General features: G+C 36.8%; 3 protein-coding genes and 1 pseudogene across 3 annotated transcripts; 3 read left to right on the plus strand and 1 right to left on the minus strand.

Annotated features, from left to right (window-relative positions):
• Window positions 1-6,637: 6,637 nt before the first annotated feature.
• Window positions 6,638-8,673, plus strand: LOC131001998 (peptide-N4-(N-acetyl-beta-glucosaminyl)asparagine amidase A). Its single transcript, XM_057928671.1, has one exon. It carries the CDS (start codon window positions 6,761-6,763, stop codon window positions 8,558-8,560), a length of 1,800 nt encoding a protein of 599 aa, XP_057784654.1. The 5' UTR covers window positions 6,638-6,760; the 3' UTR covers window positions 8,561-8,673.
• Window positions 8,674-11,731: 3,058 nt separating this feature from the next.
• LOC131001999 (eukaryotic translation initiation factor 2 subunit alpha homolog) lies at window positions 11,732-16,363 on the minus strand. The gene is made up of 7 exons (XM_057928672.1): window positions 15,733-16,363; window positions 14,174-14,230; window positions 13,988-14,074; window positions 13,756-13,902; window positions 13,544-13,648; window positions 12,373-12,471; window positions 11,732-12,196 (listed from the first exon to the last, which is right to left on the minus strand). The coding sequence occupies exons 1-7, from the start codon at window positions 16,114-16,116 to the stop codon at window positions 12,041-12,043; spliced, it is 1,035 nt and encodes a 344-aa protein (XP_057784655.1). The 5' UTR covers window positions 16,117-16,363; the 3' UTR covers window positions 11,732-12,040.
• A 2,011-nt stretch (window positions 16,364-18,374) lies between these two features.
• On the plus strand, window positions 18,375-18,731 carry LOC130998218 (protein DMP9-like). The gene has a single exon (XM_057923647.1). It carries the CDS (start codon window positions 18,375-18,377, stop codon window positions 18,729-18,731), a length of 357 nt encoding a protein of 118 aa, XP_057779630.1.
• A 990-nt stretch (window positions 18,732-19,721) lies between these two features.
• On the plus strand, window positions 19,722-24,295 carry LOC131002000 (probable apyrase 7; annotated as a pseudogene).
• The last annotated feature ends 1,506 nt before the right edge of the window (window positions 24,296-25,801 follow it).

A 25,801-nucleotide genomic window follows, 5' to 3' on the forward strand; every position in this document is an offset into this window, starting at 1 on the left:
AAAAAATTAATTTATCCATGGAACCTAACTCTATATATATAGGGGATGACTAGGCTAAAAGCAACTCTAGGAGTATGAAATAGGAATAGATTTACACTATTATTCTATTCATAATCTAATTATTGGGATTTAATCTTAGAAAAATTGTATGTAAATGTATGAATTCTATGTTGAATACTTAGTGTTTAAATTGTGAAAATAAAATTTTCGCTACCTATAATATTTGAACTCATAATCATAAATTATTTAACAAAGTGAAAAATTAACTGTAAATTTTGATGATCTAATATGTAAAAATGATTCATATTTAATTTTGTAAAATTTATTTTTATTTATATATACCCAACTCATGACATCACAAATGCACATTGGGGGACCAATGAGTACGTCCTTACCATTTTGGAGGAGATTTTGACACAAGTTGCTCCAAAACGGCTCATCATAAATGAGGAATTTGGAGAAATCGACACTTCCAAGATTTGTGTCAGATTTAGATTTTTCTCTTTTTTTCAAAAAAATTAATATATATATATATAAGGAGATGTTCAACAAAAGAACCACTAAATAAAAGAAGAACGGAGAACCATTTTCAATCATTTGATCATCAAAATCTACGGTTGATGCATCATCTTGTTGAATGAATGCAAATCCTGGGTTCGAATCTTGAAGGAATTTTTTTTAATGCATTAATTTTTACAATAGATGCATTAAATTTGATGGTTCTAACGTTCTCATAAATAATGTAGTTCTCTCTAAAACCACACTATATATATATATATATATATATATAGATATAGTAAAATTTTGAAGTAGCCAAAATGAAGCATAAAACACAATTTATGGCCACACATTGAAAAAACACAAATTTTGGCCATTTTTATTGATTTGAACGATTTTGCCCTTAATGAGGCGGATCGGGTAGGATCAGGCACGCGGGTCGCGGCGTGCCGGGTTGGGTTAGGCACTTATGGCACTATTAGTGCCATAAGTGCCAAGATTTTACTTTTGTTTTATTTTGGATTTCCGATGACACTTGGTTTTATTTTGGATTTCCGATGACACTTATGGCACTAATAGTGCCATAAGTGTCATCGGAAATCCAAAATAAAACCAAGTAAAATAGTCATTTTGGCACTTATGGCACTAATAGTGCCATAAGTGCCAACGAAAATTCAAAATAAAACAAAGTAAAATGGTCATTTGGGCACTTATGTCACTAATAGTGCCATAAGTGCCATACGTACAGCACAAATACAGAAACAACATCATTTAAACCCTAAATGGAACATCTAAACCCTAAATGAATAATCTAAACCCTAAATGGAACATCTAAACCCCAAACCCTAAATGGAATATCTAAACCCTAGGGGGAAGTGTGCACTTATGGCACTATTAGTGCCATAAATGTCATACGTGCAGCACAGATCAGATCAGATCAGATCTGTCGATGGCTGAAATCGAATGAGGCGAAGATCAGATTTGCCGATGGAGGAGGCGGCGCAACGATCAGATCAGATCCACCGCCGCCGCCTCATCAGATCAGATCCACCGCCGCCTCATCAGATCAGATCTGTCGCCGCCTGTTCGCTAAATATTTTCACCACACCGCAAGTATACGGTGTAGTTGCAACATAGGGAAGCAAGGTCGTATTCCACAAGGATTAGTAGTCAAATTCTAGTGATTACCTTAAGTCATTATGCTAGAGCTATTTAGACTAAACAAGGAGGTGAGTGGTTTGATTAACTAACAAATTTAAAGACAAAATAAGAACAATCAAACAAAGTGGATTAATTAAGTGATGAAGGTGGTTTAGGGATTAGGCAATGATGGATTAGCAATGGACTTCAATTTAGCTCAATATTAGTCTTGATACTCCTATTTATCTAGAGTGATCTCCCAACTAGTTCTAGCCCCCTCCCGGACGACTAAAACGGTAGATTACGGGTCATAGTTGTCGTCCCCGGTCAACTTCTAACCTATAACTCCCAAAAGCATAATAAGATCGATAAACTCTCACCCAACTCTCAACCTCCCGGTCTATTGAGTCAATATGTTTCAAGCTCCTAATCTATTATGATTATCCTATCCCGATTCAAATCACAAATGAGAAATGCATAGAAAGTGGCCAACAATCCATACAAGAAAGAAATCTAGGGCTTGAAAAGATAAAGACAAGGAAATAATCAAGACATATATTAAGCATAATAATCAATCCATTATATAATCTACTAGCCTAACCCCCAAACCAATGGGGGATTTAGCCTATCATGCATGCTTACAATCAAAATACTTCATTCAAGGAAATTCATAAATGAAAGAGAGAGAGAGTAAGAGGTGACAAATCCTATTAAATTAGCTTCCTTCAATCTTCTCTCTTCTTCAATGTTCTTCCAATCTTGGTGGTTGAGTGTAGTTATGGAGGCTAGGGCTTGGGTATGGAGGTAGGAGAGTGTGTTGAATGTTGGGGGAAGATGAAAGATATGAGAAAAAAGGGGGAAAAGGGGGTTTTGGGGCAAAAATCACGTCTGGGCCCACCAAAGGGGGCAATCCCGCTTTTTTCCCGCGACCACGGCATGAACCGCGGTCAAGAACGCGGCCAAAATGAGAGGAGACCGCGGTCGAGGCCCGCGGCCGCGGCTCGGACCGCGGGTGATTGCCAAAAACGTTCTGGACTGCTCTGGAGCAGAGGCCCGCGGTCGGGCCTGCGGCCGCTGCCCGGACCGCGGCTTACTGGGCGATTTTGGAGCAGAGGCCCGCGGTCGGGCCCGTGGCCGCGGCCCGGACCGCAGGGTCCTGGGCTTTATGCGCAGTCCGCTTGTTCGGCTCCGTTCTCCCTCGTCCGGACTCGGATTTGGTCGCCGTTTGAGCTCACAGATTCCTCTCGAGACGTACTTCAATCTCATGTCTTCAAAATCGTCAATTAATCTTTTATTTTTCCTGAAATCACTCCAAAATATACACCAAGCATCAAAACTCAACAAAACTCAAAATTGGGATACAAACACATATTAGCAATCAAAATATGAAGGGAAATGACAACAAATCATGTGGAATTGAGGTACGAAAACCATGTTTGTCACCGCCGCCGCCTCATCCTCTGCCACTTGATCGACCTCCTCCACGCCGCCGATTTTAGAGGACCGGATCTCCTCCACCGCCGCCGCCTCATCCTCTACTCCGACGAAGTCTGCCCAAGCCGCAAGAGCTCCGACGAATTCTCCAAGCTTAGCGCCGCTGAGGAGAGAGAGAGAGAGGGAGATGAGAAAGAGAGAGAGAGAGAGAGAGAGAGAGAGAGAGAGAGAGAGAGAGAGAGAAGGGTAGAATAGTCATGACATACAAAAAATGGCCAAAATTTATATTTTTTCAAATGGTGGACAAAATTTGATGTTGTATGTTGAATAGGGTCATTTGGCCCTATTGTTTCTATATATATATATGGTCACATTTCATGTTCCTCCATCAAAATAGGAAATTAATTTAAGTAAAGTTAAACGTTGTATATATCATATGCTAATGTGCAATCTTTATCCCAATTTGGGTTATTAATTCCGACAATCGTCTGAATTTTGGGTTAGCCATCGAATTATCGGATTATTCAAATGTAGGTTAATCGAATTGAAATTTTTTTGAGTTAAAACTTTTCAGTCTTAATCTTAGATGTTTGGGTTTCGGGCAAGTCCATCGGCTAGTTGGGTTCGAAAATCTATTAAAAAATATTAACTAATGTATTACTCTTGACAATATTATAATTATAACAAACAAATATATGCATAAATAAATAACGTGCCATCATCGACTTATTAATATGCAACTCTTAGAGATATAAAAATGCACACATTTTTGTTAAATGATTATAATTTTCTAATTTTTACATCTAAACATTGTGTGTTAAGTATTGGATTAAAAATACGTAGAAGTGAAATAATGAGTATAACTTTCTAATACTGAATTTATAATATTGAATCAAATTGTATTTCACAAACTTTTGAAAAAATTATTATTATAATTTTTAAAAACAAAGTAATGAAGTTGAAAATCAAATAACGAAAAAAAAAATTCGTATAATCAGATAAACACATTGTTTTCGTGTTAGCCGTATAGGATTCAAACTATTTTCGGGCCAATTCTATTAGGTGTCGGACTATTCAGGTTGTAATGTTATTGGGTTGAAAATTTTCAATTCCCTCTCGAATTATCAATTTAATCAAGTCAACTCATGAGTTTCGGACGAAATTGACATTCCTAATCCCAAGTTTCATCTTCATATTGGGGCATGTTATAATAGACATTGTTTGTCAATTTCCATATATTTCTCTAACTACCACATGTTCCAATCATGAAATTAATATTGATTGTTACATTAAAACAATGGCCGAATTTTTTTTTCATTCGGGCGGTATAACATTTTTAACCTATCGGGCTGAGCTGAACAATCGAATTTGAACATGTCTCCGAACTCAACGAGTCGAGTGCTGTCAAACTCTAACTTATCTCGATAAATTTATCAGGCTCAAGCTCGATTCGTTTACTGTTCTCCGAACGAATTTTTTTCAAGTCGAATTTCTAACAATTTGTGAGTAGCTCTGTTTATTTTCACTCTTAGATTCACTACCATCTCATGTAGATCCATTCGATCCACAAATTGATACAATAATTCTAACTTTTTTCTTCAATAATTATATTGCCTCAGTACTGCTTCGTAGTATATGTACAAGATGATTGATGATCCTCACGTTCAGTCAATTAATGTTGGATTTTATAAGTCATTAACATTAAAAAAAAGTAGTAATATATGAAGAGCTGTTCAAATCAAAGACACACTGACAATGAAGTTGATCTTTTTTAATGGGTAGCCGTTCAGAGCAATAATCAGATCCAACAACTTATTTAATGAAGTACTTTATCAACTTGGAAAATCTCTATTTTGTTATTTTATTCTCTCTGTATATCACGAAACAATAGCAAAAACGAATTCCTGGTGATTCCATTTTACAGTTACCCAACAGTCACTGATCATAATGATAAGGTTGGAATTGACTTGTTAAAAATTTAAAGGATTAATCGTCAAATAATGCACCATCTTTAACCCTATTTATAATGTCAGTATAATTTTTAAATCGTTGTAACTTAAATCTCCCTTTGCATATATAGCAAATTAGACCTCTAAATTTTTTTCTTGTGACATTCTTCACTAAATGATGAGGTAATGCTCTTGTGATATGCCCTAAGCCAAGCTTACAACGACATTTTAAATTAAATGTGTGGTTGCTTTGAGGTATACGAAAGACAGATAAATTTTATTTACTATTTTATATTATGTTTGTTTTGACATAATAAAAATTCGAGCAGATAATATAATTTTTTGAGAAATGTATAAATTTATATATACCTAAGGGAGAGTGATATAATTTTATACCACCTTATAAGGAGTAAATAAATATATTACTCACTATTTTCCCATTTTCTATTTTGGATTGTTCCATTTGAAATGATCCAATTTATAAATAGAATGAAATTTGTCCTTAATTTTAAATTGTCCCATTTAAAATGTCTCATTTTACATTTTTATCACACAATTTTTAATCTTGATACTCATTTTTTATGACATTTTAAAGAAAATGAGGGAATATCATTCAAATCAAACAAAATATAAAACTATGATATCATCATAAAAAGTAAACACACCATACAAGTTAGACAATTACTCGTCAAATTCCACAAAATCTGTTTGCATAAAACATCTTCGTTAGCTCGCCACGATTTACTAAATGAAAAATATCACGTAATTAAAATTTTAGTGATCGAGAAAAATTGAAGGTGTCTAATTAATTTGTTATTAATAGAAAAATGAAATTTAATTGCGATAATTTTAAGTTGGTGTCTAATTAAAATAGAGTAAATGGTAGTACATTATTTAGAGTTAATGGGAAAAATAAAAGGTGGATATATCTTGTTAACCCCGATAGAAATAGCATCAATCGTATGTAAATTCACTTAAATATCACTTTGGGGCGTTTGACTAAGATCTTAATTTTTAATATTCATTTAAAAGTGATACAAATTTTAATAAAATAATTAGGTGTGTTGTAAGTGAATAAGGGTCACATTTTTTATGTGAGTGTAAAAGTAATTAAAATGGAATAAGGATCACACCTATTTTTACTAAAAATAAAAATATATATAAAAAACTGGGACGAACTAAAATGAAAATATAGATATTAAAAATTGGGTTGGAAGGAGCCAAATTTTTATTAGAGAAAAAAAAAAAGAAAAAAAGAATGAACATAAAAGGTACTCCCTTCGTCCCACAAAACATGAGTCATATTACTTTTTAGGCCGTCCCACGAAATTTGTTACGTTTCCTTGTATAACAATTTCTTTTTTCATTTTTTCGCATTTTCACTTTTTAACCTACTACACAAAATACTACTCACTTCGTCCATTTATCTTAGCACTTTTGTTGAGAACAAAAGTGCTAAGATAAGTGAAGAGAATATTTTTTTAAATTTCATGCCCAAAATAAACAACTCATGTTTCACGGGAAGAAGTGAGTATATGATAAAAAAAATGAGGTGAAGGAACTTATTCTTTTAGATATTTATAAGCTCTTATAATTTATTTTTAGAACTTTATATTATAAAGTGTTTAGAGCTTAGACTCCCTCAATCAAAACAAGAAATGAGATAAATAGAGAAACAGAATAGATATATGAAGTCATAAACTAAACCTTCTCATCTTGAAATCCTGAACAACAAAAAAATGATAATGAAAATGCATCCATCTCTCCTCCTCTTCTCAGTCCTCCTAATTCTCCCACTCTCCGGCGCCTTGCCGCCGCCATTCCAGCACCTCCCCTTCCCCACGAGCCGCCTCTCCGCCGAACCCCAAAAAGTAATCGAAGTGAGCCGCCCCCTCCCCTTCGACTCCCTGACCCCCGCGTGCAGCCTCCCCCTCCTCAACCACAGCTTCGGCAACACCTTCAACCTGCCCCCCACCACCGCCAACTACTCCGCCCCCCTCAACTGCACCTGGTCCAACGCCGTCCTCCATTTCTCCGGCTCCTCCAATGGCACCCAGTACGACCGCATCGCCGCCGTCTGGCTCGCCGGCGTCGAGCTCCTCCGCACCAGCACCCCCGAGGCCACCCCTCAGGGCATCTCCTGGAGCTTCAACAAGGACGTCACCCGCTACTCCGCCCTCTTCCGCCGCTCCAACCTCACCCTCTCCGTCATGCTCGAGAACATCGTCGACGACGTCTACACCGCCAGCTTCCAAATCAACGTCACCCTCCTCTTCTACAACATCAACACCCCAACCAATAATCGCCGCTCACTGAAATCGACCGCCAGCAAACTCAAATACAGCCGCCCGCTGTCGTTCGTGCCGAACGCGTCGCTCGAACTGGACAAAGTCCCCGCCGATTTGATCATCCCGGTGTCGGGCGCCGGAGACGAAGGGTTCTGGTTCAAAATCCAGAGCGCGAACGACGCCGTTTACCAGGGGATCCAAATCCCTAACAACACGTACAGAGCCGTGATTGAGGTGTACGTCTCCGCCCACGGCGACGACGAGTTCTGGTACACGAACCCCCCGGATTACTACATCGAATCCAACGGCTTGAACATCACGCGCGGCCACGGCGTCTACCGCGAGGTTCTCGTCAAGCTCGACGACAATGTCGTCGGATCAGTGCTCCCCTTCCCTGTTATCTTCACCGGCGGTATAAATCCCTTATTTTGGAATCCAATCGTGGCCATCGGCGCCTTCAATCTGCCTTCCTACGAAATCGAGCTCACTCCATTTCTAGGTATGCTGCTCGACGACAAACCTCACTACTACGGATTCGGAGTGGCCGACGCGATCCCCTTCTGGCTGGTGGACGCCAATCTGCACCTATGGCTAGACGACGGCCCGGTTAAGGTCCGGGCCGGCCCGATCAAGTACAGCGACCCGAACAACTGCGTCGAGCGCGAGTCCAGCTTCGCCCAGCTCGACGGAAAATTCGAGACGGAGGGGGAGAGGGAAACGGAATTCTCCGGCTGGGTGTATTCCAGCGCCGGAAACCTAACCACTCGCGTCGTCACCAAGCTCGAATTCGACAACGAGATCAACTACAAGAGCAACGGCACGATCGTGAAGGTGGAGCATGAGGTGACCGTGAAGAAGCAGATCGAGATATCGATACCATCCAAGGGCACGGTGGCGAGCTTCAGCGTGGAGTCCAAGTACCCGCTGGAGCTGAAGACGACGTCGACGGCCGGATCTGGGCCGGAGAATTACCTCGTGGCGACGGAGCTGGAGGTGGCGTACAAGGAGGAGAAGAAGATAGACCATTTCGAGAGCAAGCTGGAGAACAAGCAGGAGAGCAGCGGGTGGATGTTCGTACACGGCAACAACGTGCTGTCCGGCGCCGGAACCACAAAGCAGACTTACACGGTGCAGGATAGCCTCGGCTGCTATACTCGGAAGATATCGGCCGACGACGGCGCCATCGTCAAAGACGCCGAGAACTTCCTCTGCGGTGCAGCGCATGTTTCTGGATCCGCAGCCCAGAATTGAGAGTGCTTATGTTTGATTTGTTTTTGTTATTAGCTTATGATGATGATGATTCAGTAATTTTAAATTTCGGAGGTTTGTGTTATCGTTAAATGAGATTGTTTTCAGTTTTAATCTCCTCTGCCTCTTTTTGGGAATTCCTTATTAGTTGTTGTTTGCAGATGCAACTTTAGTATTCCCCAAAATGAATTGAAGGCGCAGACGTAGAAGATTATGCATAATGTGTGTAGTTTCACGTGAAGGAGATATGTGGTTAGTCTTTCCAAGATAAGATCTCAATGGATCATAATGATTCTGGGTGGAATTGTAGGTCCATTCCACTTTTGGATGTCACAGCTTTTACATTTCAAATTATTTTTATCATAATCAAATCTGAAATCATCGGAGAATACAAAATACTATAGCTTATCATGTGATTCGCGTGTCTTATCACTCTTGTACCACATATTTTATCAAATCAAAACTAAGGCCCACCACACTTGACACTTGCTTGTGTTCCATGGTGCAACCATCCTAAGTAACCTGAATTCAAATTTCATCCAACTCTAATTATAAATTAATAAACTTATTTTTTTGCAAGACCTTACATTAATAAACTTTAATTGTGAATTTTGAAATTCTAACTAGAATCCTTTGAGCATCTGCAGCGGGGAGAGGGGCGTGGTGGCTCGGGCCGGCACGCTGCGCAAGTGTGCGCGTTGATGTGCCCCCGCCTCGTGCTAGGCACGGAAGTGAGGAAAGGCAATCGCGTGCTGTGGACGTGTGTACTTTAAAAATAAAAATAAAAAGTATGAAAAAATGACTGTTTGGCTGGAAAGCTATGTTTTTTTTTTAAATTATTGTTGTTGAACGATTCTCTCAACCCTTCCCCTTCCTTATTTCCTTTTTATTCTCGATAAATACCCCTTTGTTTTATTTCCATACAATTTTCTTCTCTTTAGCAAAATATCACCATCATCTTCTTCTTCTTCCTCTGACTCAAGCGGCGACAATCGACATGCTCATCAATTCGTCCAACTTGTGTCGCAATTTTATGAAATTGTTAATGCCGTTGATCCGCTGGAAAGATCTCCTACACGAAGGAGGTCGAAGAAGAAAGCTTACATTCATCGGGATCGTGAAGCCGGAGCACAACGTCTCTACGAGGATTATTTTGCCCCCAATCCGATCTACACCGATTCCATGTTCCGGCGCCGTTCGTATGGGTCGTCTTTTGTTTTTATGCATCGTCAACACCGTGCACTCCGACCCTTACTTCCAACAACGTTCGGACGCACTTGGCATACCCGGTTTCACACCGATGCAGAAAATGCACAGTTGTTATTTGACAGCTTGCAAATGGAGGTGCAGTTGGCCAATACGATGAGTAACTGCGGATTGCAGTGTCTACATCGTTGGAGTGCTTGAGCAAATTCTGTCGAGTCATCGTCCAACACTTTGGCGCGGAATACTTGAGCAGGCTGATGTCCTTCTTGTACCGCACGAGGAAAAACACGGGTTCTTGGATATCCTAGGGAGTCTAGATTGCATGCACTGGGCGTAGAAGAATTATCCAGTGGCGTGGCAAGGAGCATACACTCACGGTTATCAGGGGGAGCCAACAATCATCCTTGAAGTTGTCTCATCCCAAGATCTGTGGATCTGGCACGCATTTTTGGGGTTCTTGGTTCAAACAACGATATCAACGTGTTCAACGCGTCGACGTTGTTTAACGAACGACTGGAAGAAAGGGCTTCATCGATCACATTTCAAGCCAATAGCTCCTACTACACGAGTGGGTACTACTTGACCGATGACATCTACCCCGATTGGCCCACTTTCGTGAAGAGACCTCCATTTCTATCGAACGAGAAGAGTACGATATTCAAGTTGATGTAGGAAGCGGCTCGGAAGGACATTGAATGAGCTTTTAGCGTGCTTCAAGCTCATTGGGCAATCATCAAATGACCAGTTCGTCTTTGGAAGAAGGAGCAATTGAGCGACATTATGTTCATGTGCATCATTTTGCACAACATGATCATCCAAGACGAAAGAGACTACGCATCATATTCATCGTGGAAAGAAGAGGTCACCGACGAAGTTTCAAGTAGCTCAGCTGCATCTCGTCCTCGCATCGGAGCTCCGCCGAAATTTCGAGTGTATGTGGCTCGACAATCCTCCATGCGAGACCGCGACCTTCACGCTCACCTCATCTCATATTTGAAGGAGCGCATTTGGTCTCATTTTGGTCCCCGATTGAGCCATAAAAAAATATTGTAATTTTAATTTTAATTATTAGCATATTTTATTTTATTTTATTTTAATGTAATGTAATGTTTAATTTGATTTTATTGAATTGTTGAATTTTAAAATATAATAATAAAAATGGGATTAAATGAAACTGAATATTATAATGCCTCTTATACAGTCAATGCACCAGATAAGGGAGACGCTATGATGGGGACCACCTCATAGCGTCTCCCCAATGTGGATGCTCTTATTAGTCGTTAGTTAATACTCCCTCCGTCCACGAAATTGAGTCTCGTTTGAGGATGGACATGAATTTTAATAAAATTGTTAAATTTGTTGTAAGTAGAATAAATGTACAATTTTTGTAGAAGTATTAGTGCAAAAAAGTAGAATAAAAGTACCTTTAGTTAAAAAATAAAATATACGTACAATTTATGTTTTTTTTTAGGTTAAGGAGGAGCAGTGGGCCAGAACCTCACTGTTCGCAGACAGAAGTTAAATGAGACTTTTTTTTGTGAACAAAAGAAAAAGAACTAAGTAGAACTTTTTTTCCGTGAACGGAGGAAGAGATATTAAATTAAAATTGACCAACATTTGTGGATGTTTGCACCAAAATTTTCATCTAAACCTAATTAAGGAATCCGGATTACAAATATTAGGCATAAATAAATACAAATTACTCGAGTGGCGATCATGATATCCGAACTAATCGATCCTCACATAGTCACATATATTATTTCAGGGGGATTATTATAAATCGGCAACTAACCTTTGCAAGAAACAACAAATTATCAAGCAGTATATTCCACCATCTACATGGGACAACTTACAATTTCTCATTACTAAGTTCGTGAATTGCACCCAAAGAGGTAAAAAAATAAATAAAAATCAGCCTATATTCCACCACGATTTGAACAACTTGTAATTGTACACAAATACCAGTGATAACATCCGTAAAATAGGATTCATTCAAACATTATTAAGAATTCTAAGTATTGGAATTGTTTGGCATTTGACCAACAATATCCGCATAAACAAGCAGCAAATGCGAAGCTACAAAGTATATTGGGATTCAGAATTGTGGTCAAAATTGGAATTCAGCTACAGTTGTGCATTGAGAAAAAAAATAGACGGAGAATTTAACGAGGAACCATTAAATCAAGTTAAAAATTGGGGAAGAGAAGACTAACAAAAATGTTGACAAATTCCCAAGGTTGAAAAAGGAACAATAGGGGGGAGGGGGAGGAAAAAGTTTTACTCTGTTAACCCCATACCCGAATTCTCAAGATCAATTTCACCCATCCCAGTATCTTCTTCCTCTTCACTGTCTTCATCACCACTGACCTCCTCGTTTTGCTGTCCTAGCTTAGCCATATGTTCTGCAAGTAACTTATCCTCTCGTTCACTCACCTGAACAAAATAATACTCGTCAAGTACATATATGGACATTGATAATAAAGGCAGACCATAACAATCTGCTCAGACGAGGGACAAATTGTGCAACAATTTTCAGATTCAACATATGGGTGTTAAAATCAAGAGAGTAAAATTTCAATATAAATATTAGATATATAGTTATTCCTCACCGCTCTTGGTGGCTCCTTAACAGTAAGTTTTCCTTTTTGGCGTTCAATCTCTTCAGTGCATGCTTGAATTGCCTTAGTAAGGACTGCAATTCCTTGCTCCTAGCATTATAAAATAAAAAACGGGTATTTAATAACTATACAAAGTCCATTTTGGTTTACAACACTCAAAGACTAAAGATGGACATATTAGGCATTAAGCAGTATACCAGCAAGAACCCACCCATAACAAATAGTAAATCTTGAAGACGTGATTGACAACGAGAGTCAAATTTGTCAAGATAAGCTTCGTCACTTCAAACCTCAACCACACAAATTATCACTAGTATTATACTGCAATACTTAAAGACAAAGGACTATATAGTGAAAAGCACCTACTGTTGAACCTCACTCCCCAAGTAATGTCATGTTTGATTATGCAAACAATAAACATTCGAGGAAGTTAACTGTGAGCGGATTAAACTTTTGGACCTGGAACAAATTGTTACAAAAGAATGTTCTCTGGTGATTAATAGAAAATTAATACTCAGCCCAATAAAAACTAAAATTATTAAAAATACTCGAACCTATATAAGTTCATGGTCATCAGAGAAGAAGAAAACTAGTTAACCAAGGGAAGAGGCAAAAATCTAGTCAGATCTGTGCATTCTGTGAAATGGCTGGACAAGTACTAGACAGTCACAGAGGCAAATGAGAATGTTATTGGATTAAGTTCATGGTCATAGAACCTATTTCTGGTTTTTAGATACAAGGTCTGTGTCCATTTAGATTAGAGTAGTTTTGGTGGTAAGATATGGCAAAACAATTAGATATTTAAATGGTGCACAGTGCACACAAGCAGCCTGGCATACATCTTTGATTACTACCAATATATGCTCGAATTTCATTATCAAAGTATTTATCAAGGTAAAGACAACACTTACTTTTATCAATAATGATGAAGTTCAGTTCTTTTATACAAGTGGTATAAGAAAATATTCTAAATTTTAAATGCTAGTCAATCACATAAAGATGGACCACTATGCCATATAGAAAGCACGTAAAACCAAGCAACAGCATTAGCATCCAATGTCACAGATATATTATTTCAACATTAGATAAAATAACCATAATTTCTAGCAGATGGCACTCTAAACCCTTAAAACGACTTGCTCATTCAATTATTAGTGATTACCTTGTCAAGAGTCTGGGTGTTAAGGACATAAGCTGGAGCAGCAACAAGTTTCATTTTAACTGGACAATCGTCATTGCCAGCAGCTTCAGCTTTACGCATTGCTTCCTGTTAACTTCACCACAAATCAGTACTTGCACACCAGAAGTATTGCTTTGAGTAAGATGCAAATTTATTGACAAAAAAAAAATCAAAAGTAATTGAAGGATGAAGACCTTTATGTGCAGAACACCATCAAACTGAAAACATTTCATTTCAATATCTGCACGGATCTTCAAGGGTTGAGGCGTCATTCTTCTCCTAATATTTTTCACTAAAGCATCTTTCACTTCGTCTGATATTGCAGGAACCACTTTCTTCACCTAAAAGAATTGCCACTTGTAAAAGGCCATATAACAATGATGGAAGCCTGAAGATAAATGTAAATATTAATGTAATTAACACTACCTCTTGTCCATCAGGACCAACTTCTGTGACTTCGCGAGTGAGGGAATCAAGAACTGAGTTCGGATCATTAACCATCACTTTAAATGCCTGCATTTATATACATATAATCACTAATAGGCAATAATAACATGCTACTTGAGGCAGGAATTATAAACATAAATTTTAAAATAGTATACTAAGCCTCACCTCAAATGCATGCCCATATTTCTTGTACAATGGCCAGCCAACATGGATATAGAGATCCTACCAACATATACATGCCAATAGTGAAAAATGCATGTTAAGATATATTACAAGATAGGATGGTATGTATCTGTGCGTATAGACAAAACATAGAAAGTAGCAGAAGAAACTCTAATAGCCATAAAGATACTTTTTCCAGTTGTTTGGAGATGAAATTGCTTTCAAGATCTACCAAACCATACAGTTCACAAAGTACTGAAATTAGTAGCACCAATATACAACAAAAATTGTTGACAAGATATATTATGAGTTTAAGAAGCATGAACCAACAATATACCTGAAAAATATCTTTTGCAGATAATAATATGTCTACTTACACAATTAGGCCATCATTCCAACACACTCCAAAAGGCCAATGAAACCCCCAAACTATATTGATTTGTAACTTATGGTGAATAGAGGTGAATTTAATATTCAGAAGTCAGAACTTGAAAATGAAACATCTGTGCAGTATAAAGTATAAACCTCACCATTTGAATTAGCTGAAATAAATCGATGACTAAGTTTACCAGAATTCTACCAAATAAAGGTATATCACTGCAGTAATTTATAATATGGTTATAGCTGAGTGACTCAAGTATACTCTATTTTTTCTTTTCCCATGAGTGAGGGTGGCAAACAGTTTATGAATGTCAATTATTGATTAAAACCTTACAAAATGTTGAAATTATAGAAGATCTACAGCTTCATCCACTTTTTCCATAATAAACCTCCACGAGTTTTCTTCTCTTTATTCGCTTCTCTACCTATTTTTTTTATCAACTTCTATAAAAACAGTATCAAAGATCAAAGAACTACTTCAGTTATTGTGTAGTCAGCCAATCTTGTCTGCACTCAAGCAACAGATCTTAATATTTCGTGATCTTCAATTTGAGTGAAAAACATTGAAACAGCATATGGGCATATAATTTACCAAACATTAAAACAGAGAATCCGCTATCTAAATCAGTAAAAATTAACCATACATTAAAACAGAGAACAGCTACTTCCCGATCATTATGATCATACCCTTATGTTGTTTTATTTGAAACACTAAATTAGTCTTGCTCCATAATCTACTTCCTGAAGATGAGTAATCGAAAGATTCGAAACAAACTAGACCTTAGTTTGGAAGTTAAACTAGAAGACAATTGAAGTTGACGATGATAACATTATATTTTGAGTGTTCCTTGTAATATGGTTAGTTCAGTAACACAGTTTCTTTGACAAAACCTATCAAATAATTTAAAACAGCTACTATTATTATTCATTCAATCTACAGTTTGACACATAAAAGGAGAGTCTATTACGGAGTTTACTCAAACAAATTAACAGAATATTTGCAAGCAGTAGTTTATCTCTTCGGATTCCTCACAATTTGACAGAAGACAAAGTAGAACCATGCCTAATCACCCCCTTTACTCAATTTTACAATAGCAATACGAGCAGTTAAGTTCCCAATCAAAACACACACTTTTCCAATACAAATCGCCAAAAGAAGTTCTAAAAAACATAAAACAAACCTCAAGATCAACGTTCATGGTCTCAGCAACATGCCTCATTATCGAATGCACGAGCTTACTCTTATTGAACCTCTCCTCGCACCCCTGGATGTCCTCCTCGGAGACTCGGCGCTTGCTGAGATCAATATAGCCCTTCTCTTTATCGACACGGAGCACCATTACAGGCTCGATGCGGCCAACCTTGATGAGGCTGCTGATACTCCGAATGCGGCGGCGGGAGAGCTCGGAGAAGAGAATCATGCCCTCGATGTTGTTGTACTCGAGGAGTGAAACGTACGCGCCGCTGTCGGCCATGCTCTTGACCTGAATCATCACTGCCTGGTCCACCTCCGGGTACTTGGCCTCGTACATCCGGCACTCCAGGTTCGGCCCGTTTGTCGCCATGGAAACGGGTCGGATCCTACCGCGGCCGAGATTACGAAATTAGGGTTTCTGCGGAATGGGGTTTTGTACAGAGGAAACTCGAGCAAGAGAAAAGGAGCTTCTACGAATTAAATTTAAGGCAGTAAATTTTTATAGTGAGAGAGAATGGGGTTTTTAGTGTGGAGAGAGGGGAATCAATCACTCTTTTGCGAATCTTTCATTTCTAATAACCAAAAATCATTTTTATTTTTTCTTAATCTTATTCTTTGACAAAATTTTGTAATAATGTTTCTAATTTATGAATCTCCCGTGATTAACTTTATTCTAAAGTAATTTTTCTACTCGTAATTTTTCACACCACAGTGTAGTACTTTTTTTGGGTTAATCATAATTTATTGCCCAAACTTTTAACATTTTAATTTTATAACATCAATTTTAATTTTAATTTTTTTTGTGCAGCATTAACTTTAAAAAATTATTTAATTATAATCATAATTACACCAAAATTATGTTAATAGTCTATTCTTTATCTTAATTACAATTAAAATTATGATCAATTGTCACCAAACTAGAGCATAATGTATTCTACATGAAAAGAAGTTTAGAATGGTAGGTAGCACATGCTCATCAGACTGCCGTTATAGTCGGAATCGCGCTTGAAAATTAGTGCAACGATGCCAATTTTTAGACGCAATTCTGACTTCACCTGTGATTCGATGACGATGGGCTACCTATCGTTGAAAATCTGATATAGTGTAGAATACATTAGTATCTGATTTCATGGCAATTGCTCAACATTTCATGTGTAACTTCGATAAAGATAAACTATTGTCATAGTTTTGATGTGATTGTGACTATAATTAAATAATTTCTCAAAGTTCAGACTAAAAAAAAAAAAAAATCAAAGTTGAGGCTATAAATTGAAATTTACTGAAAGTTAAGGCTATCAACTATAATTAAGCCTTCTTTTTCTATACTTTTAAATAAATATTGGATTAATTTTTTATCTACATATTGTATGTCATACTCCCTCCATCCACGACATCGTTTTCACATTGTGGACGGCACGAATTTTAAAAAAAATAGTGAATAATAGTTGATAATAATGAATATTGGTGTTAGTGGAGTTTGAATTTCACTATAAATGTGTAGAGAAAAATTAAGGGTCATATGGATCTTATTGTTATAAATAGAAATGGAGATGATATTATGGACGGACCAAAATAGATAAACTTCAAACGATATCGTGAGGAGGGGGGATATATGTTTATATGTATTTATACGTTTGCTCTGTTTTTAATGGTATTTAATCACATTTGAATACAATATATTTAAATAAGAATATGTTCTTAAATCCTTGCAAAGTGATCAATTTTTTAAAAATTAAAAGTAATTTAATAAAATTGTCATATTTAGAATTGACTTTAAAATCAATTTTACAAATTAATTAGGATAAAATAATTATTACTTAAATATATATATATATATATATATATATATATATACATATACATAAATATATATTAAAAGAAAATTAGTGAATTTTGAAAATAGTCATTTTAGAATAGTAAAAAAAATGTCCATTAAGATAACAAAAAAAAATTAAAAAATAATCACACTTACCATTTTACCTTCACATAAAAAATTTAAAAATTATCTACGAATTCACAATCAATACTATTTTTAGTTGTGAATTCTAACTTTAAAACTCAAATTCACAACTAGCACTCATTTTAGTTGTGAATTCAAACTTTAAAATTCGAATTCACAATCAACACTAACTATTCATTTGTGAATTCGTGTTTTAAAGCTCGCATCCACAACTAGAAATAGTGTTAGTCGTGAATTCAAGGTTCAAAACTCATATTCACAACTAGCGTTATTTCTAATTGTGAATACAAGTTTTAAAACTTAAATTTACGACTACCACTATTTTTAGTTGTGAATTCAAACTTTAAAATTTAAATTCACAACTAGCAATAGAGTTGGTTGTGAATTCGAGCTTTATAACTCAAATTTACAACTAACACTAGCAACTCAGTTGTGAATTCTAGTTTTAAAACTCGAATTCACAACCAACACTAACAATTCAATTTTAAATTTATCGAGTTGGTTGTGAATTCTAGTTTTAGTTGTTAATTCATATATCTCATTATAAATTCAAGAACATTATGTTGTAAATGCAAAAACATTAATCAATTATCCAAAATCTATTTATCTTTCAATCGAATCTCTCCAATAAAAATCACAAATCATCACTAGAAAAAATATCAAAAGAAATGGAGAAATTAGCGTCAGAGCGCATTGGCATCAGAATCAACACAGCCACTCCCAATGTGGAACCCCTGCCTACACCTCTGCCGCTCTACCTCTCTACTGGCAACCCTCCGACAATCGGACGCACGAGGCAAGCGGTTGTGAGCGGCGTGCAGAAGACGCTCTCGAAAACCTTCCTGCTAGCCAACTTCCTCCCTATCATAACCATTTTGACCTTCAAAATTGTGATGCCACCGATCTACGCCAGCGGCGAGTGCTCCGTCGTAACTCACCGTACTGTCAAATTGTGCTTTGGTTGCTCCACATTTGAGTGCAACAGCGGTTCTCTGTATGGAGATGTACGCGTGAGAGAGAGATAGAGAGAGATATGTGGCGCTGTGAAGGAGAGAGAGAGAGAGATAAAGAGAATGAAGTCAATGATGCTGTGAGGGAGAGAAGAAAGTGACTAATTTTTTAGGACATGGTCCATATCTTTTCCTTATCATTTATCCTTATAAAAACTCATTATTTACAAAAAATAATCCCCTATTCAATCTCAATCATTTATTTCATATGATGGTAAAGATCACTTCTCCACTACATAAAAATCACCAACACTTTTAATAAAATTTGTGCCCAGCCATAATGACATATTTATGGCGGACAGAGTGATTATTAAAGAAGAGTTTTTTACCGTTAAATTTTCTCTCCTCTCAATTTTTACCACCAAAATTTTTTTCTCTTGTTTTTTTTTCTATTTTAATTCCTTTTTAAAAATTCATTAATTTTGATTCATGAAAAAATATTCATCATGGATGTTAAATTAAAGATTACGATAATATCTTTAATTTGATGTAAAAATTATAAAAAATGAATTTGAAATATTATAGTTGGATGATTGGAGTGATCATTGATAAATCAACAAAAAATATAGGTAATTGGGTTGGAATAAATATTTATGATATAAAATTTAGATAAATTAATTAAATATTAAAGATGATTGGATAAATAGGTGGTTGTTGATAAACATAATTGTATAATTGTTACGTTAATAAACTACTAACAATTGCCTATCAGTCCTCAAGGGGACACCAAGCCGTACGAGCTCCTGTCTGTAAATAGTGAGGTCTAGGGATCAAACCCCACCGCTCCCCCTTCCCAAATATATATAAAAAAAACAATTGCCTATCAAATGTTTATAATCCGTGCAAGTATAATTTTGTTTTATTTAATAACCGATTAAATCTGAACGAATAACATAAAAAATATTCTTCTTGTTATTTATTTATTTTCGAGGGAATTTTGTGTGTGTGTGTGTTTAGAAAGTAGAAAATTCGAGAAACAAAACTCATCTTCATTTTTATTTTATTTTGTTTATTTTCTGTTGAATAGAAAAGGTTTCAAACCTCCCTTACCCCATCACAGAACAGAACACACAGAGAGAGTCCAACACTAGAAGATGTTGGCTCTTTTGTTTGTTTCTCTGTTTCGGTAGAAAACGAGAATTCCATTCCCGAATTTGGATCTTACTTTGCGGAGCCCCAACATGGGCAATCAATTCCAACTTTCCAGTGATCTGATGGTAATACAAACTCTTTTCCTACAGCGGCTGTTGTGCTTCTTTGGATCGATATCTCTAATCTCCCTGCATTTGTGCATTTCTTGTTTGTGGTTTTAAGATCTGTGATCTTGACTTTTATTTTTTTGCTGTCCCATTTGGCTGGTTCAGTGATCTCTGATGTGAAAATATATAGCTCCAAGAGATAATTATTTAGGGATCTCGAGGGGTAGGGTGATTGCTATTTGAACGTTGATATAATTGAAAGTAGCAAGTGTGAGAGTTGAGAGCAAATCAGAATTGACTTGAATCTTATATTAAAAGTGCTTTAATGATGAATGAGTTGCGAAAGCGTCAAGCATTATGGATTGGATGGCTTCATCAATGATCTAACAGTTATAAGAAATGAGACGAGCTGCTCTTGATTGATATCAAGATTCCATCTTTCATTTCTACACGACTGGTTCTCTGAATGATTTGCATTGTAGAGCTTTTTGCAACTTGTCTGAAATCAGGGTCGACAATAAGCTTTTGTGAAACTTAATTTATAATTGTCTCGTATCGCTTTCTCCTTGTGAGTGGAACATTTTTCTTGAGTTGTGTTGTACTAAGTTGAAGCTCTATGGGTTGGTTATCATGTGACTAATTTTCAATTTCTAGTTTCCAAATTCAGAATGATTTGGTTTTTATTCATACTGGGTTTGAGTTATTGACCAGCTGTATACTTGCTAGGGATGAGTGGGCATTTTCATAGAGGAAAGGTGAGCTTTGTTAATTTAGATTTGGTTGGAGATATGACAAGTTTGAGAGTGGATAGATGGTTTTCATTGGAATTCAATAGGTCTTCTTCAAGAAGATTTAGGATTTTTTCTAGGAAATGTTGTTATAAGCTAGCCAAATTACGCATCCTTGTTTTTGTAACCCTTTGTATGTGAGTAGCAAGTTGAACACTGCTTTTTCTTACCTTATTTCTGGAACAATGATCTTTTAGCTATGCCTATGGAGGCAGCTTCGTTTATAATACTCAAGAAATGGTTCAGTTCTTATTTGTAATCAAGTGGAGTTTTACTTGTTGCAAAGATGACAGATACTCATAGAAAAGCTAATTTACAATCACGCCTTCTGATATTGATGAAAGGATATTTTAATAGTTGTTAGCTTCTCCCTCCTTCTCGATAGGGACATCAAGCATGCCCAGTTTTGTGGACGCACTTACTTACTACCACTCTGATTAAATTATTATGATCTTTTTAAATTGTTTGAGAACACCAGGCAAGATTTGATTTGGTATTCAGATTGTATTCTAAGATTCTTTTCTGGTAAGTCATGGGAAAACTGGTAACAGGAAAATATCAAGTTATACATTATATCTTTTGTTCATATGTGAAAGCTATAATTTTGTGTACTTTGTTTTAGTCATTGAATGCTTCACCTCCATCAACTGACATGGCTTTTTCTATCATGTGGACTTTGCAGGACTCTTTTTGTTATTTTAAATTTGTTCATTGCATCCCATGAGTGCCAATCTTACATGTGGTCTGCCAACTTCTTGTAACTTGTTCTAGAGGGGGTTGCACCTGTCACCATTGCTACTTTGTCTCCCTGCAAAAATGGTCTTCAGCAAAATTTCAGAATTATTTTCTCCCGGACTGAGTCGTTTATCAGCACTGAAAGCATCTAATAAATCACCCGGGTCGCCAAATCCTGGTTCTCTTAGTGGTCTCCCCAAACCTGAGAAAAAGAGTAATTTGAGACTCTCATCTTCCCTTCAGGATTTGTCTACTTATCATCGGCTTGATATAGAAGAAGGAAATCAAAATGCTGGAGTAGAAAGAAATTTAGGTTATGCATTGCCACCGTATATCTTTCAGAAAGAAAATGAAGTAGCAAGTTTTTCTAAGGAGAAGTTATCACCAGGAACTTCATCCAGACAGAAGAGGTGGATTACAGTAATCTGCATTCTCATTGGCTTATTTCTTATTTCATGTCTGTCATTTGGTCTCCAATATCTTTACACAAACTGGTCTAGAGGAACTACCAAGTTCTATGTTATCGTAGACTGTGGTAGCACTGGAACACGTGTTTATGTATATCAGGCTTCTGTTAGTCACGAAAAGGATAACAATCTTCCTATATCACTAAAATCAATGCCTGAAGATTCCTCTGGGAACTCCGTTTCCCAGAGGGGAAGGGCTTACAACAGAATGGAGACTGAGCCCGGGTTTGACAAATTGGTGCATAACATTTCTGGGTCAGGAAGCAATTAAACCTCTTATTGAATGGGCTGAGAAACAAATTCCAAGAAACTCACATAGGAGTACTTCTCTCTTTCTTCATGCTACAGCTGGAGTTCGTAGACTACCGAGTTCAGATTCTGAATGGCTGCTTGAGAATGCTTGGTTGATCCTGAAAAGTTCACCTTTCTTGTGCAAAAAGGAATGGGTTAAAACTATCACAGGAGTTGAGGAAGCTTATTATGGATGGATAGCTTTAAATTATCACACTAAGGTCTTGGGTTCCATCCCTGAGAAGGAAACTTATGGTGCACTTGATTTGGGTGGTTCATCACTTCAGGTTACTTTTGAAGGTAAACAAGGCGACCTCGATGAGACGAGCTTAAAACTTGGCATCGGCCCTGTTAACCATCATCTAAGTGCCTATTCTTTAGCTGGATATGGTCTCAATGACGCATTTGATAAATCTGTTGGTCATCTTCTCAAAAGGCTTCCTCGTATCAGTAATGCAGATCTGATAAGTGGAAAAGTTGAAATTAATCATCCTTGTTTGCAGTCTGGTTACAGAGAACAATATACGTGTAGACATTGTTCACTTTTAGAAGGTGGGAGTTCTGCTGGAGTTCCAGTTGAGCTTATAGGAGTTCCAAATTGGCCCGAATGCAGTTCACTCGCCAAAGCTGCTGTCAATAGGTCTGAATGGTCGAACAACAGCATAGGAATTGACTGTGGGCTTCATCCATGTGCTCTTGCAGAAAATCTACCTCGTCCTCGTGGCCGGTTTTATGCTATGTCAGGTTTCTATGTTGTATACCGTTTTTTCAACTTGACACCTGATGCTACTCTTGATGACGTATTAGAGAAAGGCCGTGAATTTTGTGATAAGTCTTGGATTGTTGCGAAGAACAGTGTTGTTCCTCAGCCTTTCATCGAACAATACTGCTTCAGAGCTCCATATGTAGTGCTCCTCTTAAGAGAAGGATTGCACATTCCTGATAGCCATGTGATAGTTGGTTCCGGAAGCATCACTTGGACTCTCGGGGTCGCTCTATTTGAAGCTGGAAAAGCATTTCCATATTCTGGTAAATCTCGCGGCTATGACTTATTTCAAGTGAAGATAAACCCACTTTTTGTTTTAGCCTTCTCTTTTGCTTCACTGTTTCTATTAGTCTGTCTCTCATCCTGTGTTGGAAAATCATCAAATTATCTGCGGAGGCGATATCTCCCACTTTTCAATCACAAAAGTGTACCATCGACATCAGTTCTCAATATTCCTTCTCCTTTCCAATCCCAACACTGGAGTCGTCCTGTTCATATAGGTAAACTTCCTCTTATTTTCGACTTGGAGATGTTCTTGAAATAGGATTTATGTATAGTTGCATAAATGTGCATGCTTATACGTAATCTCTCCACTTTGTGGTTGTTTTTCAGTAGATGGAAGGGCTAAGGATCCGCTGAGTCCAGTTCCGAGTACTCAGCAGAACCCTTTTGGTGCTGGAGTTGGTCGCGATGATGGCAGCAGCAAATTCACCAGATCATCGTTGTATTCTTCATCAGGCAGCGTAGCGCACAGCTACTCATTAGGCAGCTTGGGAGAGCTACAATTCGACAACATTAATGTTGGCCCCGCCTGGACCCCCCCGAACAGAAGCCAAACGCGTCTCCAAAGTAGGAGATCCCAATCGCGAGAGGATCTCGTTTCTTCCATGGCAGAGGTAAACCCGAAGCCTTGACTCTTGAGACTTGTTGCTGAAAAATAAATGATCCCCTGGGTAGAAACATCTTCAAAACCCCCCAAGCGAACGCCCAAATCAAGAAAGTGAACGACCAACTGTAAGTCTCTTGATTCGCTTCACCTGAGTAGTTGTTGTGAAAAGGCGAAGCAGAGTGATGAAATGCGGAGATACAAGTACAGATGATTGTTGTTAGGTGATACCAATAACAGGATGTTAGTCTCTTGGTAAGTTTATAAGTAGGGCTGCAGAAGTAGGTAGGATGTAGAGGGGATTGAAGAGGTGATGCTGTATATTCATTAAATGGGGTTATACGTATAGATTCATTGACAAGCCTTGCTTTTAGGGTTGCTCAGCTCTGATTAAACTCACACATTTTAGTATTCTTTGATATATATAACATGCATTTACATTTTTAAGAGTTTATTAAAGATAATAATCCCATGTTCACTAGTTAAAACCTGAATAATAATAATAATAATTCATGGGGGCTTTGCAAAAATACCCAACTTCTCATAAGTGTCTACAAAAAATACCCAAATTTCATATCATCTACATTCTATATCCATTTCTTTTCTTTAATAGTTGTTGCTTACACAATGTCACAGACGACTCAGGAACAAATGGTTACATAGTTGATTGTACTTAGGTTTCATTTTAATTTTATGTAAATATGCGGTTGATATAATCAATTATGCTTTGGCGGTATAATGGATTATGCTGGAGGTATTAATTGATTATGCCAACAGATAATAGATCGATACACATATGCCAAAGATGAGTTAATGTTTTTAAAATGCGCAAAATGTATTTGGAGGTATTAATCGACTATGCCTATAGATAATAGATTGATACATATGTGTGCAAGATGAGTTAATGTTTTTAAAATGCGCAAACTGATATACATAAAATATTATTTTTATACTTATCAGATTCCCCTTAAAAATTAGTATAAATAAGGGATCGATTTCTTACGCCAGAGACACAAGCGAAAAATCATATTTGTTGAAAACAGTCGAGTGTTTCTTCCAAGTTTTATCCTGAATTTTTCTCCTTTCATCACCGGTATGTTTTGTGTCCGTTAACTTATATAGGAGTAGGGATGTCAATCCATCCTGAAACCCATGGGCCGACCCAAATAACCCGACAAAATTAGAGAGTTAGGCTTGAAAAATCGCAACCCGATTATAAATCGGGTTAGCCCGTTCGGGCTGGCGGGTTGAAGCGGGTCAGCCCGTCGAGCTACTGATTTTTTTTTTTATAGTTTAGGCCTTTAGTGTTTGAGATTTTTTTTGAGATGCTTTGTTTCTTTAATTTTAAACTATTGTTGAATATTTTATTTTTATTTTTTTAACAAAGTTGAACATTTTATTGTTATTAACTTATTTTATAGGTTATGCAATCTTGGATATCTTATATTTTTGCATTTTATGCTTTTCTATATAATTTAGGGTTAATTTGTTTTAAATACATAAACTTTACACAATTTTTTATTTTTCCCAAAATAAATAAAAGTTTGCTCTAAATACATTAACTTTCATAATTTTTGAAATTTCCCATAAAAGTCAATTCAGACAAAATTGAATCTGGCGTGACACTGAATTTTGTTGACGTGGAAGATATATATGATCATGATGTTATATACTATAAAACTTGGATATTTTAATTATTGTAAAATAAATTGTACCAAATTAAACCTTTAAGATATTACACGACAAAAAATTCGACTCTAAGACAGATTTAATTTTATCTGAATTGACTTTTGTGGGAAATTCCAAAATATGTGAAAGTTTGTGTATTTAGAACACATTTTTATTTGTTTTGGGAAAAACCAAAAATTGTGTGAAGTTTGTGGATTTTAAACAAATTAACCCTATAATTTATATCTTTAATATCTATGTATATTTTATATATTATACATTAGA

Source organism: Salvia miltiorrhiza, chromosome 8, assembly GCF_028751815.1.
Source record: "Salvia miltiorrhiza cultivar Shanhuang (shh) chromosome 8, IMPLAD_Smil_shh, whole genome shotgun sequence".
NCBI classification, from domain to species: domain Eukaryota; kingdom Viridiplantae; phylum Streptophyta; class Magnoliopsida; order Lamiales; family Lamiaceae; genus Salvia; species Salvia miltiorrhiza.

Coding starts and splice junctions, on each gene's coding strand:
- LOC130998218 (XM_057923647.1), top strand. CDS start 18,375: ATGGAGAAATTAGCGTCAGAGCGCATTGGCATCAGAATCAACACAGCC.
- LOC131001999 (XM_057928672.1), bottom strand. CDS start 16,116: ATGGCGACAAACGGGCCGAACCTGGAGTGCCGGATGTACGAGGCCAAG. Junction 13,649..13,755: donor ATGGTGTTCTGCACATAAAG/GTCTTCATCCTT, acceptor TGAAGTTAACAG/GAAGCAATGCGTAAAGCTGA. Junction 12,472..13,543: donor ACACCCAGACTCTTGACAAG/GTAATCACTAAT, acceptor TTATAATGCTAG/GAGCAAGGAATTGCAGTCCT.
- LOC131001998 (XM_057928671.1), top strand. CDS start 6,761: ATGATAATGAAAATGCATCCATCTCTCCTCCTCTTCTCAGTCCTCCTA.